This window comes from Apodemus sylvaticus, chromosome 1, assembly GCF_947179515.1.
Source record: "Apodemus sylvaticus chromosome 1, mApoSyl1.1, whole genome shotgun sequence".
NCBI lineage: Eukaryota > Metazoa > Chordata > Mammalia > Rodentia > Muridae > Apodemus > Apodemus sylvaticus.
The window spans coordinates 105,610,413-105,624,680 of NC_067472.1; the positions used below are offsets into that span (position 1 = coordinate 105,610,413).

The 14,268-nt window shown below is 48.9% G+C and overlaps 1 protein-coding gene across 1 annotated transcript in view; it reads right to left on the bottom strand.

Annotated features, from left to right (window-relative positions):
• Nucleotides 1-3,103: 3,103 nt before the first annotated feature.
• P4ha3 (prolyl 4-hydroxylase subunit alpha 3) overlaps nucleotides 3,104-14,268 on the bottom strand; it is a 32,835-nt gene continuing 21,670 nt past the window's right edge. Inside the window, exons 8-13 of the mRNA XM_052177417.1 lie at nucleotides 11,760-11,824; nucleotides 9,416-9,575; nucleotides 7,858-7,920; nucleotides 5,460-5,528; nucleotides 4,511-4,607; nucleotides 3,104-3,794 (exon numbers count right to left, since the gene is read on the bottom strand). Of these exons, the coding sequence (XP_052033377.1) occupies nucleotides 3,724-3,794; nucleotides 4,511-4,607; nucleotides 5,460-5,528; nucleotides 7,858-7,920; nucleotides 9,416-9,575; nucleotides 11,760-11,824 (525 nt within the window). The 3' untranslated portion in view covers nucleotides 3,104-3,723. The remainder of the gene's footprint in view (nucleotides 3,795-4,510; nucleotides 4,608-5,459; nucleotides 5,529-7,857; nucleotides 7,921-9,415; nucleotides 9,576-11,759; nucleotides 11,825-14,268) is intronic.

Sequence of the window (14,268 nt, forward strand, 5' to 3'; positions counted from 1 at the left end):
ATTGCAGAAGAGGGGACAGAAGGATTGGAAGAGCCAGGGAATCAGGGAGTTTGCTGTGAGATTGTGTCTCCTAGAAACATCAGAAGCTACACCTGTAAAATGTCACCATCGTGACCGCCTGCACATGAGCTGAACAAGGATGACACCAGACAAGCTAAAGTAAATGGGGGAAAAGGCCACAAGGCCTTGACCACAGGCAACTAAGGAATGCTGAGAATGGGAGGAATAGTACCTCCCCCGGGAGGAGCACACCAATTGGTTATCCATTACCAAATAGTCATCCCTGAGAACATACAAGTAATATTATCTAGACTGAGCAGGTTATATTTAGAAATATACATGTGTGTATATATTTATGCATGTACAACAATTAATGAAAAATAGGGCATGATTTTGAAAGCCGGCAAGTGGAGTTTGGAAGGGGTAAAGGATGGGAGAAATGATGTAATTATATGAAAATCTCAAAAGAAAAAGGCATTTGTGGTCCAGGTAAAATAGGATATGCCAAATTAGTGTCAGAGCGATGTGAGAAAGCAATTGTGTTGTTCTTTTGGGGCTGGAGTAAACAAGACAAGCTAACTATGTTCAGGAAGAGAAGTCAGGAGGCCATTATGTTGGAGTGAGAGGCCTGCTGACAAAGGGAGGCTGGGAGCTCGAGGCAGTGAGAGGGAAGACACCGGCTGGAGGAGTGACCGTGGTTAAGAGCACTGGCTGCTCTTGCACAGAACTTGGGCTCAGTTTTTACCATTCACATTACATAACTACCTGTAACTCCAGCTCCAGGGCATTCAATGCCCTTTTGTGGCTTCTGCAATCATCCACATGCATGCACACATACTAACATGAATGAATGAATAAATAAATTAAATAAATAGCTGGGCAGTGGTGGCACACGCCTGTAATCCCAGCACTTGGGAGTCAGAGGCAGGCGGATTTCTGAGTTTGAGGCCAGCCTGGTCTACAGAGTGAGTTCCAGGACAGCCAGGGCTATACAGAGAAAAACCCTGTCTCGAAAAAACCAAAATCCCCCCTCCAAAAAAAGAAAGAAAGAAAAACAAACAAACAAACAAAAAGACTTTATCTTTTTATGTACATTTAATAACACACTCATCATTTTTGATTGGTATAAAAATATATATTGTGACAAATATAATAAAAAATTAAAATTAAAATTAAAAAAAAATCTGGAAGACCCCACACCTCCGAGGAACAGGAAAGCAGGCAGTTTGGCAGTGATTCTGGCAGGTGAGAGAGAGCTCTGACCCAGAAGTGATTTGCCTAAGGCTGCACAGCTGCAGGCTGCACAGCTGCTTGTCCTGGACCAGGCTGCACCTCCCAGCCCAGCATGCACCTGATTCCTGACAGCCACACCTGAGAGATGGGCAGGACTGACTGGACAGAAGACAGGCCTTGCGGTGGTTTGGATGAGAACAGCCCCACAGGCTCTCATGTTGGAATACTTGGTCCCAGTTGGTGGAGCTATTTGGGAAGGATGAGGTGTGACCTTGTTGAAGGAGTTGTGTCACTGAGGACTGACTTGAGGTTTCAAAAGACTTGTGTCACTCTAAGTTTCTCTGTCTGCCTCACGGTTGAGTCTTAAGATGTGAGCCCTCGGCTCCCGCTGCAGTGACACACCTGCCTTCTGACATGTTCCTCATCATGATGGTCATGAGCTCACTTCTGAAGCTATAAACCCCAGATAAACTTCCTTCTGTAAGTCACCTTAGTCATGGTGTCTTAACACAGCAACGGAACAATAACTAAGACAGGCCTGGTGACGGAAGGTGGTCTTGTTGCCCAGTGCAGCCTCTTTATGACGAGGAGGGTGGCCGCGGTTGTCAGAATTGCACAGAAAGCTCGCCGCCTGCAGAGCCATCCCACTGGCCCCTGGTGAAGAACCCTCTGAGTAAGCTTCGCTGCATGCACCGTGGCTGATTCGCTCAGTCTAAACCAGTAACTAACTGAGAAGCCCGGACTCAGAGAAGGATGGGTGGTCTCAGTGTAGACAGCCGCTTGCTTTCAGAGGAGGCAGGGTGTGCCGGTGACGGTCCTTTGGAAAGACTTCCTGAATCTTGGCACACTCAGCATCGATTCGGGTCACATTCAAGAAGCAGAGCATCAGAGCCTCAGCGTCTCCACAGGAAGTGAGAGCGCTCAGGAACTGAGCTCAGGGAGTTAGGTCAGCAGAGCATTGGAGAGGGAAGGGGACAGACGGGAGGGACAGAGAATGACTGCCCACTCCTTTCATGGGTGGTGTCTTCCCAGCAGAGCACACCCTCGCCACTGGGGAGGAACCCGAACCACGCGGCCTCAGTATCCGCTTGGTGCCCACACTCAAACACCACCATCTTCATTACTGCCGCTCCCTTGGTCTTCCGCAGGAAGGACTCCTCAGGCTTCTCTAAAAGGTCTGTGTTTGCCTGCCTATTTCAAACCAGCCCCTGTGGGGATTCCGAGTCCAGTCAAGCACCCTGGCAAGTGTGGAGCTGCATGGAGCTGCATCGAGATGTGGCTCTAACAGAGTCATCAGTAGGACAGGGGCCAAGGGGCTGGAGAGATGGCCCAGCGGTTAAGAGCACTGACTGCTCTTCCAGAGGTTCTGAGTTCAATTCCCAGCAACTACATGGTGCCTCACAGCCATCTGTAATGGGGTCCAATGCCCTCTTCTGGTGTGTCTGAAGACAGTGACAATGTTATTCACTTATACAAAAAAATAAATCAGAAGAAGAAGAAGAGGAGGAGCAGGAGGAGGAAGAGGTGGCCAGGGAATCCTCTCTAAAGGGACCATGTGTGGAATGAGGAAAGGTCCTCAGAGGACCTGGAGGGACAGAAAATGGGGAGGCCTTAGAGGTGGGAGACTCCGAGCAACAATGAGAGCAAGTCTAGAACAAGGTGACCGAATGGGGGTGGGGCGGGGCACGGGACTTTAATCAATAGCACTACTTTGCCCCCCCCCAACATCATAGAAGAATATTCACTGTTAGAAGAGGTGATTTTAAAATATTTTAATGACAATAAAAACCATCACAAAAAAAAAAGAAAAGAAAAGAAAACAACTGCTTTCCACTTTAAAAAAAGTCATCACATGATATCCCCACTGGGGATAGGGATGGAGATCTCTGGGTCAGACTCTCCTCCTGGGCAGCAGCAGAAATCAACCCATCTACCGTCTGCAGAGAGCATGCATGCACGTGCACGTGCACGTGCACGTGCGTGCGCGTGCGCGTGCGCGTGCGTGTGTGTGTGTGTGTGTGTGTGTGTGTGTGCGCGCGCGCGCTCTTGTGTATGCTTGTCTGTGTGTATGGGTATATGTGGGTGTATGGATGTGTATATGTGTGTGTGTGTGCATGTCTGTGTGTATGGGTATATGTGGGTGTATGGGTGTGTATATGTGTGTGTGTATGTGTGTGGTGTGTCTGTTCAGTGTTAGTGAACTGAACCCAGGAGTTTTGCACATTTTAAACACTGAGTTTCTACACTGAGCTCATTCCTTTTATTCCCAAGGATGTCTGAGCTGAGACACCTCTTAGGCCTCTTTGCATTGCCCATTCTGCTCTAAGCCTCACAGCTGGAGTAGAAACAGATGCAAATGGAGGCGGGGTCCTGGTAAAGACCTATGCTTGACTCATAGGCAGCAGCCTTGCTGGAGGCCTTCCTCCTGGAGACTCTGCACCCATGGCTTTGGCTCTAGGCTTCTCAGAGAAGCCGCCTTCTGCCAGCGTTTCAGTCTTCAGGGTTGGTGCTGCAGGGTCTTCGGAATTCCTGTCCATACTCGTGTATCCACTTGTTGGCCACTGGAGGAGATCAGGGAGGGAGAAGGGGCTCAGCAGGGAAATGGCCGCAGGGCCGTGCGCTGACTCGCAGGGCATGGCTGCACAGCCCAAAAGCCTGTGCCTAGTAAATAGGGCATCAGGTTTACTTTAATGTGAAGTGCTGTCTAGCCTAGTCCTGCCCAACTGAGCACAATCTGCTGCTTCTGGCACAGCAAGGATACAGGCCTCCCGAAAGTCCCAGCAGACCTTGCTAATGGAGAACTGGGTTCCACATTCCTGGTACTCAGGTCATTCACTGAAACTGAAGGCACCGTTGGGTAACAGGGAAGAAAGGGCGTGTTTCTCCTGGTGTCCCTGTCAACATGGCAGCTGCTTCCCACTCGCCTTTCTTGGACACACGTGCCCATAATCACGTCCATCCACCAGGAAAGAGTCCGCCCATCCTCCGCCGGTCTGGCTTCTTGTCTAACCACACTCTTGGGTCACAACTAGATGGCAGCAGCAATATTTGCCTTGATGCAGAGGGAGGGCAGGAACTCTGGTGCCCACTCCTCTCCTCTGTTCTCAGAAACGAAGCCTCCAGCAAACCTCTGCTGACTTTCGAGTCTGCCCACGTGACTGGCCCTGGGCAGTACCAGGAAGCTCTCAGGAGCGTGGCTCTGCCAGTCTCCACCGGCTCCCGTCTCACTTTTCTATGTCCCCTCAGCCCATTGTCTCACCCCCAAAGGCAGCCTTACCCCACTTGTCTCCCACCAGCACGGGACAGCCAGCGTGAAGTGTGTCACCATCCCCCTCTCCGCTCCTGTGCAGGTTCCACCAAAACAGTGCAGCGTTCTGAAAACAAGAGGGCCCAGCCGGGGGCAGGGAGGTCAGCCCAGAACCCCAGACTCTAGGGAGGCACATGAGCAAAGACACAGAATTTATGCCATCAAATAACTTCACCTCTGCAGTTTGGGGCAAGCAGGCATTGAAAGACACAGAGGGTGAAATTTACCACTCGGGTGAGGGTCTTTTGCCTCCTGTCTTGCTCTGCCCCAGGCCTGGCTTGTGGAGACAAACCACACCCAGCTCTGCTCTTAGGGAGCTCAAGAGAAATATGAAAGGCAGCAGAACAGGATGATGTGGTAAGCGCTGGGCCGGGGAGCGCAGGCTCATAGGATCACTGCGGATGGATGTCCAACAAGACCCACAGGGTAGAAAAGACATCCACATACACCGCTGGCCGCTAGTCCATCCACTGAGACCTTGAAATCATGCAACTAAGAAGCAAAGCCAGGCCTCAAGCCTCCGTGTGCTGGTCCGGTAGCCTAGGTTTCCTGTGCATGAGCTGTTTTCTTATCCATTCCCTAAGACCCCTTTAACCAGGGCCAGTTGACTAGAGTCCGGGCCTTGCTTGAGCCTCAGTACCTTAGCTCCGTAAGGAACTAGTTACTGCGGAACATCTGAAGGGGACCCAAGAGTTCTTACTTCTAAGGAACCCACGGTGACAAGAAAGAGGAGCATGGAAATAAAACAAGCAGGAAGGCCACAAGCACACGTTGTGACAGGAATGGGAGATTGTCTTTGGGATTCAAGAAAGATCTGTTTTTATCTGTCTCCCCAGGCATCAGCTTGAAGGAGAGGATGTGCGTTCTGCCCCACCCCACACCAGCGCAATCCCAGCTTCTGGGGCCAGGCCCTGCTTACCTTAACCACGGGCACACTGAAGTTGCCATAGATAAAGGCTGTGGCTCCTCCAGCTTCTACGGAGCTCAGCTGTCATGCAAGAGGAGGAAGAGTTAAGCTAGCTGTGGACTGCAGAGGTCACTTCTGCACAGGCTGGGAGCCGGGCTCCTGTTTCAGTTACAGGGGAAACTGTGGGGCCTTTCACAAGACGAGGTTTTAGATTCCTCTCTTACTTTTGCTTCTGGCTATCATCTTGATGGAGGGCTGTAAGAAGTAGATTCAATCTTTGTAAAAATGTTTATTTACTTTTTAAAATTTGTGTGTAGGGGTTGGAGAGATAGCTCAGTGGTCAGAACACTTGTTCTTCTGGGTACCAGGTTTGGTTCCCAGCACCCACATGACAGGTCACAATCACTTGTACTCGAGTTCCATGGGATCCAAATTCCTCCTCTGGCCTCCTTGGGCATCAGGCATAATTCAACACGCAAATGTACATACAGGCAAAACATTCATATACATAATAAAAGTTTGCATTTGCCCGTCTATACATGTATGTGTGCATATGTTTGCAGGTGCCCTTGGAGTTCAAAAAAGCTGGAGCTACAGACAGTTGTGTGCTGTGTGATGCAGGGTGCTGGGAACAGAACTCTGGTTCCCGCAAGAGCAGTAGCCACTCTTAACTGCTGAGCCATCTCACCTGCCCCTCAAATATTCTCAATCAAATCTATTTCTCTCTAAGGATCTCAAACAGAAAAGGGTGGGAATCATAGGAACTGTTTATTGGTCCCACTATCCTCCCATCACTCAGATCCTTCCGGGTTACCTAAGCTGAGTGTGCTGACTAGTTTATGTCAATTTGACACAATTCAAAGTCATCAGAAAGGAGGAACTTTGATTAAGAAAATGCCTCCATAAAATGGGGCTATGGGCAAGCCTGCAGGGCATTTTTCTTAACTAGTAATTGATGGGAGAGGGCCCAGCCCATGGTGGGTGGAGCCATCCCTGGGCTGGTGGTCCTGGGTACTATAAGAAAGCAGGCTGAACAAGCTATGGGGAGCAAGCCAGTAAGCAGCGCCTCTCTGTGCCTCTGCATCAGCTCCTGTATCCAGGTGTCTGCCCTGGTGTTTCATCACAGCAAGAGTAACCCTAAAACACTGGGGAATAATTTGGTGTTATACTCCTCTGTGTGTGTGTGTGTGTGTGTGTGTGTGTGCAATGTGCATGCAAACACCAAAAGCCAACCTCAGGTGTTAATTCTCAGACACTGTCCACCTCATTTTGTGAGACAAGGTCTTTTTTGGCCTGGAACTTGCCCAGGGGCATAGGCTAACTGGCTCCCGAGCCCTGTGGATCCACATGACTGTCTCTCCAGCACTGATCTCCAAGCCTAGATTTTTACATAGGTTGTGGAGATTGAACAAGGTCCTCATACTTTGCAAGACAAACATTTTTACCTACTGACTATGACACATTCTAGATGGCATTCTCTTACCACAGGAAGTATGTGACTGGGCCACTCGGAGACACATTGGAATCATTGACATAGAGATGATTCTGAATGTCAGCCTCTGAGTGCCCTTGCTGTCTGCGCTGTGGAGACCTGATCCAGCCCTCAGGGAAGAAAGCATGCTGAGGGGGCATCTGTTCTTCCTGAAGCCAGGCCTTCACTCTGGAGTGCTGTCCAAAGCCTTTTAGTTGGCATGTTCACCCCTTCCACCACCAGCCTCATCTCTAGTTGATCTTAGCCAAAAGACCAAGGAGTGTTAATAAATCTCCCCCAATAAATGACTGCTTCTAAACGTCTCTTCTGAGAGATAGATGGCTGGAATCCTGGCAGCTTTGAGGAGAGGGCAAGCCCTCACAGCCTGAAGGAAACCGATAAGGTTGACAGGTGCTGGACTGAATCCTGCTAGGATTCAGGACAGGGATTCAGAGAGGAGGCCAATCGATCAATGTGTAAGGGTGAGGACTCTGCTGCATATCAGAGGAACTTAATGACTTTACATCTCGCCCTCTCCCCTCTCAGAGTCTAAACTGCTCCTCTCTCTCCTCTTCTCCTGCAGGTCCATGGGCTCCCTGAGAGTTTTGTGTACCAACCAGGCTTTGGGACCTTATGGTGGGAGGCGGCTGTATCCTCTTCCCATGGTGTTCAAGTCCCAAGATCAGGAGATAACATCATATTTAGATCTTCACACTACAAGCTTTCTGAGGACAGATGTTTGTCTGGTACTCCCTTATTCTATGCCTAACTGCCCCTCCCCCAAATGTTGTCTTGAAGTTTACAGCATTTCTGGAGATGTTTGTGTTCAGTACCAGATAAAATCAATAAATATATGAGATCACTATGAAAACCCATACAATAAACTAGTTTAATTGTCCACTAAGTAAGAAGCCCTGGTCCTCCCAGAGCAAGACTCACATAGATCATAAACGTTGCTACTCGGTTCCCAGACTTCATCCTGTACAGGGGGCTGCTGGGCGACTGTGACAGAAAGAGAACAGATGACACCAGAGTGACAGCCATGCCCTAATTCACCTTAGTACAGAAAGGGATGAAACAGGTATCAGGACAGCCTGTGACCCTGGGCTACACCAGGTAGAGTGTGTTTGTCTTTGCTGGCAAGTACTCAGTACACTGCTTAGCTGGACATGCAGGTTCTGCATCTGCACACGAGGGATTTCTACTCAAATCAAGCAACCGGCTTGTCAAGTAAAAAAGATCAGACGAGGAGTTCTGCATGTTAGGTTCTCGGTAAAACAAAGAAAACATATCATATATTACAAAAGATGATTATTATATAGAAATTATTTGCCCAAAGCACACACCCAATCTTTAATCAAAGGACAACCAGAAACATAAGTTATATAGCATGAAATTTACTCACTGTGAATACTAGTCACTGAATTTTAGCAAATTTTAACGCTTGCTCAAACTTGCTCCAAACCTGGCTACCTATTTAAATTTTAACAGTTGCCCAAACTATGTTTTGTGTTTTCTAGTAATTATGTAACATATGCAGGCTTCTGTGCCTGGCTTCTCCGGTGTAGGTCCTTCTTTTTCACCTTGAGGCAGGGTTACTTTGCTGTTTGCCTGTCGCATGTCCCAGGCTAGCTGGACAAAGTCTTTCAGGGACTCTCCCGTCTCCATCTCCCATCTTACCCGAAAATACTGGAGTTACAGACGTGTTCTTCTGTGCCTGGCTTGGTTTTTAAGTGGATTCTAGGGCTGCAAGCACAGGTTCTCATGCTTTAACCACAGAGACACCCCAGCCACTTGATACTGCTCTTAAAGTTCTTGCACTCTTGATGACATCAGAGCTATAGGTCAGCTGGAGATTTTTTTCATATGTTTATTGGCCATACGTATATCTCATGTGTTTCTCTCATGTTAAAATTATCAACATATTAATTGTATTCATACGTTTCATTGTGATATTTCCGTGATTTGAATCTTGGGGAGGTCCTTTTAATCCTTAAAAATATTTTGAATGGAAACAGAGGAAGAGTGGATCTGGGGGAGAGAGGAAGTGTGGGAGGGACTAGGAGAAAGGGAGGGGGACTGTAGATGGGATGTAATGTACGAGAAGAATAAAAATGAATGAGCAAATGAACAAATTAATAAACGATACACAGATAAATGCTGCTGGCAATGTGGGTGAGCAGCGGAGATCATAAAGAAAGGAGAGGGATCTGAGGACAGTCCTCACTGAGCAGTCCCCGGGGGAGGTGAGAGACGGGATTTTATTACACACCATATTCTTCTGCCACTCGAAAATTCTGGAGAAGAGGAAGGGGGTGCCAGATAAGAAAATGAATCCAGTTATCAGTGGAACCAAGGCCTTCAGACAGTCTGAAGACAAAAGCCTTTGTTCTAGGACCTTACTTAGTATTCTCTGAGAGCCCTACCAGACCTCTGCTTCCAAGGAAAATGCACTGGCTCCCTGCCCCAGAAGACTGACCCTCGACCCCATCGTTACCGTAGCATGGTCAAAGTGAGGCTCATAGTGCCCTCCGATTCCATAGTTCACCACCTGGAGATACTCTGCGTAGGGAGGCTGGATGTCAAGGCCTGTGAGGGCAGCAATGCGGTGGTCAAGGGTCACCAGCATTGGGTCAACAGTGTCCTTTAGCCAGGCGCTAAAACACAGCAAGGAATGAGGCATAAGTGAGCTGATGGTGGATGATGTCTACATGATGTCTGCGAATGAATGATGGACAGACATATGGATGAATGAATGAATGCATGAGTGAAGAAATGAATCATGCTTGCTACTAGAGGGAGGGAGGGAAGGAGCCCTGAATGCCTAATTTCCCACTCATCCTTCTTGTCAGGTCGGCCTGGTCTTCTTGGCCTATGATCTCACTCTCATAGCTAACATTCTCTGAGGCTATGCAGAGCTGAGCGGGCAAAAACCCACAGAACCCAGGGCTGTGACTCAGAGAGAAAAATGGGAAAACCCCCATCCTTAAAACCGCTGTGCTATGACGGCATCTCTAGCAGAGTGGCAGGAGGAGCAGCCAGGACTTAGAGTGAAGACTGCTGGGTCGGTCAGAGGAGTTCAAAGGCCGCCTGGGAAACAGCAAGGCCCTGGTGCCCAGCCAAAGGGGGGCGGGGAGGAAGGACGAGGAACGGGAGGGGAAGAAGCTAAAGCAGTAACAGCCTTAGTTCTCTGCATGATGCTGGCAGGCCCTTAACCTTTAACCTCTCTAAGGGCTAGTGTGCTCCTTTATAAATGGGGGTGATGATTATATCTACTTCCAGGATGTTAGAAGACCGTAAGAGGAAGACTTAGGGAGATGTTTCATAAGGTATGTTACTGACTGCTAGGATACCTGGGGCAGTCTCAACTCTCTGGTTCATCTCTGCATCAGCCAGGACCTGTCAAAGCCCAGTTCCCACTCTGCTCTTGAATATCATATTGAGGTTCTTATGAAGTAGAAATTAGGAATCAAAATAGAAACCTCCTGGAAAAACGAGGCCGTGTTCTCTAAGCAAAGTCTGCAACCCCCGACGGGCTAATGTGTTTCGTGCACATCACACTTAGATTGCTAAAATGCACGCTCTTTGATTTGCAAAGATACCCAGGACAAAGTTAGCCATTGCTTTTTGAAGAAGAAAAGCACAGAGGCAAAAGAGATGCTGGCTCAGTGGTTAGAGCGCCTGCTACTCCTGAGAAGGATCTGGGTTCAGTCCCCAGCATCTACACTGGACAGCTGACAACTGCCTGTCACTCCAGCTCTGGGGGTGCAGTGCCTTCCCATGCCTTCTGTGGGCAATGTGTGTGTACAGTTACATACAGACAAGCAGACACACCACGGTTTAGAGAACAGCTTTTAATGTAAAATGTCCCTGTTAATGGTCTGGGTGGAAAATACTTCCCATGGTGCGCACTTTTGAACACTTGGTCTCTAGGCAATGATACTGTTTTATGAGATTGTAGAGCCTGGGGATGGGTCTTGGGGATCACGGTCTAGTTCTACCTCCAGCCCCAGCCCCTGTCTCCACTCGACAGAGACAGAAGAAGGTGAAGAGTTTCCTCTTCCCATTCCTGACACCGTGGAACCAGCAGCCACCAAGCCTTTCCTACTATGATGGACTGTATCCCCTCAAAACAGTCACCAAAATCAACCCTTCTCCTCAGGTGTTTCCTTCTCAGGTGTTTTCTGTTTTGGTCACAGAGAGAAGTGGCACACACAGTTCCTAAATGCACCAGACCAAACACATTAAGTTCAAATAATCTGAACCAAAGCTCATCCCTCACATCCCCTCCCAGAGGACGAGGACACGCGCCTAGAGGTCTAGCCTTTCTCTAGGGTGCTAACACCATTTTCTCATGTGGCTGTGAAGGATGCTTCTCTTCTGTACTCACTGTGCAGACAGATGGCTGAGGGGAGAGGAGGGGTGGGCCGTAGGACTGGATGCCCTCCCTGGAGCCTGCTCTTTGGTGAAGCCAACAGGCCATTTCTGCCTTTGACCTGCATGTTCCTAGGAATGCTTTGTTTAGGAGTCACGAGGTGGGAACGGAGACTGTAAAGTCAAATCATGGATGTGTGTGGGAACTCGTTCTGGAGAAGCAGCAGCAATGCGTGTTTTTTGCTTTAAGGAGAAGTTTTCTCCAAGCCTTTTCCTAGTGACCTCTCAGTTAATCCCCAGATAATGCTGCGATCTTCTGTCACTGGCATAACGACATGGAAGCTTCTCTCATGCAGTTCTCTCATGGAGCTACAGGCTCTCTGGCAGTCCCGGAAAGGCTGCTGCCGACATCGTGGCCAGCTGTGCCCTCAGCCAGCTGGCGTTTCCACCCACGAGGCCCTTCCTACCTTTTGCTGATTCGGTAGTCCACTTGCGACTGCTTCTCCCCTGAAGCTACCACTGACCTCTGGAGCTGGAAGGAAGCACAAGAGAAAGACCAGGTTCTGGTGCGGAGGGACGACAGACACACCTTCCCCTGAAGCACGACAGCCACCTGTTCCTTACTTGTTGAAGTGTGTTTTGTGCATGGCAGGAGCATGTCTCTTGCATTTAAACAGCCAGGACACTTGTGTCTCCACAGAATCCCTTTCGTGCATGCAAGACTGAGTTGGGGAAGAGCAGAGCCATTTTTCATCTCGGTTTGTATCACAGCGTCAGGCCTGGGGCTTGAGCTAGGGTAAATACTTCATGTTTCTCAAATTAAATGACCACCTCCAGCAAGGTGGGTGTGTGCTCAGGGGCAGCCTGTCCCTCTTGAGGAATCCTAGCCAAAGCCCTTCCTTACAGAGGTTCATTGATGAGCTGCGTAAGCTTTCATAAGCCCAGCTTGTTAAAAAAAAAAAAAAACCCACAGCTTTGAGATCGGCAATTTAACTGTTTCTATTTTGTTCTGAATGCATCTGTATGAAGCATTTATACTTTATATATTTTATTGCAAACTCGCTGTTCTGGGGACAGAGAAATGAGCACTTGAGGCTGTGTCTGCTTCTGTTTCTGGTTTCGGAGTCAGCCTTTGTGGGCAAAGGCTCTGCCTGGCATGGAGTGGATGCTCAGGAATGGTTAAGGGGACAGCTGAGTGAACGGAGCCGGCTCCCCACTGTCCCCTAGCTCCAAGAAGGTAGATTCAGAAGTGGAACAATAAACTGTACAATCAAAATCCTTTCCCTCAGGGACCACAGGCAACTGAAACCTTCCCTCTGTGAACAGTGTATAGCAGGGCCCTTCTCTGACACAGCAGCCTTCTCTGCTGCTAAATCAGGCAGATGATCTTGGAAAAGTCAGTTCCCCATCCCTGGACTCATTTCCTTATCAATAGGCACAGCACACAAGTGCACCCTTGAGGGCTCGCCTGGCCCTGGTGTTCTGTTATCCTAGGATGTCCTCTGTCCTTTCTAAAACCACTCAGAGAGAGAGAGAGGAGAGATGCGAGGAGAAACACCCTCTTCTGTTACTTTAATCAATGTTTAAAACAAATTCCCACCCCCATTAGGGAACTACTTTGTACATAATTCCTTCCAAGGTTCTGTAATTATTCTCTTCAGACAAGCCATTCATTTTGAGAGCAAGTATTGATTGTGTTTTTGATGTTTCGCACTGTGATGGATGTATATGATGTGTGTGTGTGTGTGTGTGTGTTAAACCAGACAAAGTCCCTGTCCACAGACTGACATGTTGCAATGGGCAGGCATGGGCTGCTATGGATACAGAGACAGGCCTCTAGCCCCTCCTTCTGAGGGATCGGAAGCCTTCCCAGAATGCCTACATTCATGCTGCAACCATACATATTGAAAGAAGTCAAGAGTAGTGTTTCAGACATTCCACACAGAAAGAAGGGAAGGAAGGAAGGAAGGGGGGAGAGAGTGAAGGGGGGAGAGAGAGTGAAAGAGAGAGACACACACAGAAAGAGAGGCCTATTTACAGAAAAGACTGGATTGTCAAAAGGAGCCAGCGACAGCCGGGCTACAGAGCTGTGTCAACACTCAAGCAGGAGTTTAAGGAAGAGATTTAGAAAGTCAGCTCTGATCTCTAAAGAGTAGTTTGGGCAGGCACACACCCCTGGGGGTCTGAGGCCAGTTTGAGCGACAGGACAAAGCCTTTCTCCAAGTAGGAGAGCTAGTTCAGTCGATAAAGCGCCTGCTGGCAGCAGGGGAGCTGCGTTTGATCTGCAGCATCCACATAAAGAGCCAGATGTGGAGGGAGTGTGTAACCCCAGTGGTTAGGGAGGGAGATCCTTGGAGCTCACTGGCTGGCCAGCTTAGCTGGACGGATGAGCTCCAGGTCCAGTGAGGGACCCGATCTCAAAAGGGAAGCTGGGCAGGCTGACGAAGGAAACCTCCAAACTCAGTCTGGCATCAAACAAACGAGTGCACACGCATGGATAAGTACAAACACCACACAGGAGATAAAAAGTCATAAGATTCTGGCAGCAATGAGCATAAAATGGACTGAGGAGACAGGACATTAACCCATAAAATGTCTAGTGATACCAGCCAATACATAAATGGAATAAAAATCGGGTGCTATACAGGTGGTAACAAAAGCTTTGGGTTCAGAGAAAGGGTGGGTTAGTGAATGTGGCCAAAATAAATGTGCCCAGAAAGGCAGTCACTCAGAGAACCATAAAATCAGGCCAGAACTGCAGCCAGGGCTGGGGGCCCTCTGGGCATCTGTGGTTTCCATTGAGTCCTTGAGGAGGATGGGCAGGGTAGATGGGGAGGGGATGAGATGGGAGGAGGCCTCAAGAGAGAACAGTGAGGAGGAGGCAGGGCCACGGAGGCTCAGGTACCCTGGGCACCCTCCTCCCACAAGTCCTCAGCTTATTCCTGGAATAATCACAGGCCAGACAGGCATCAGCAA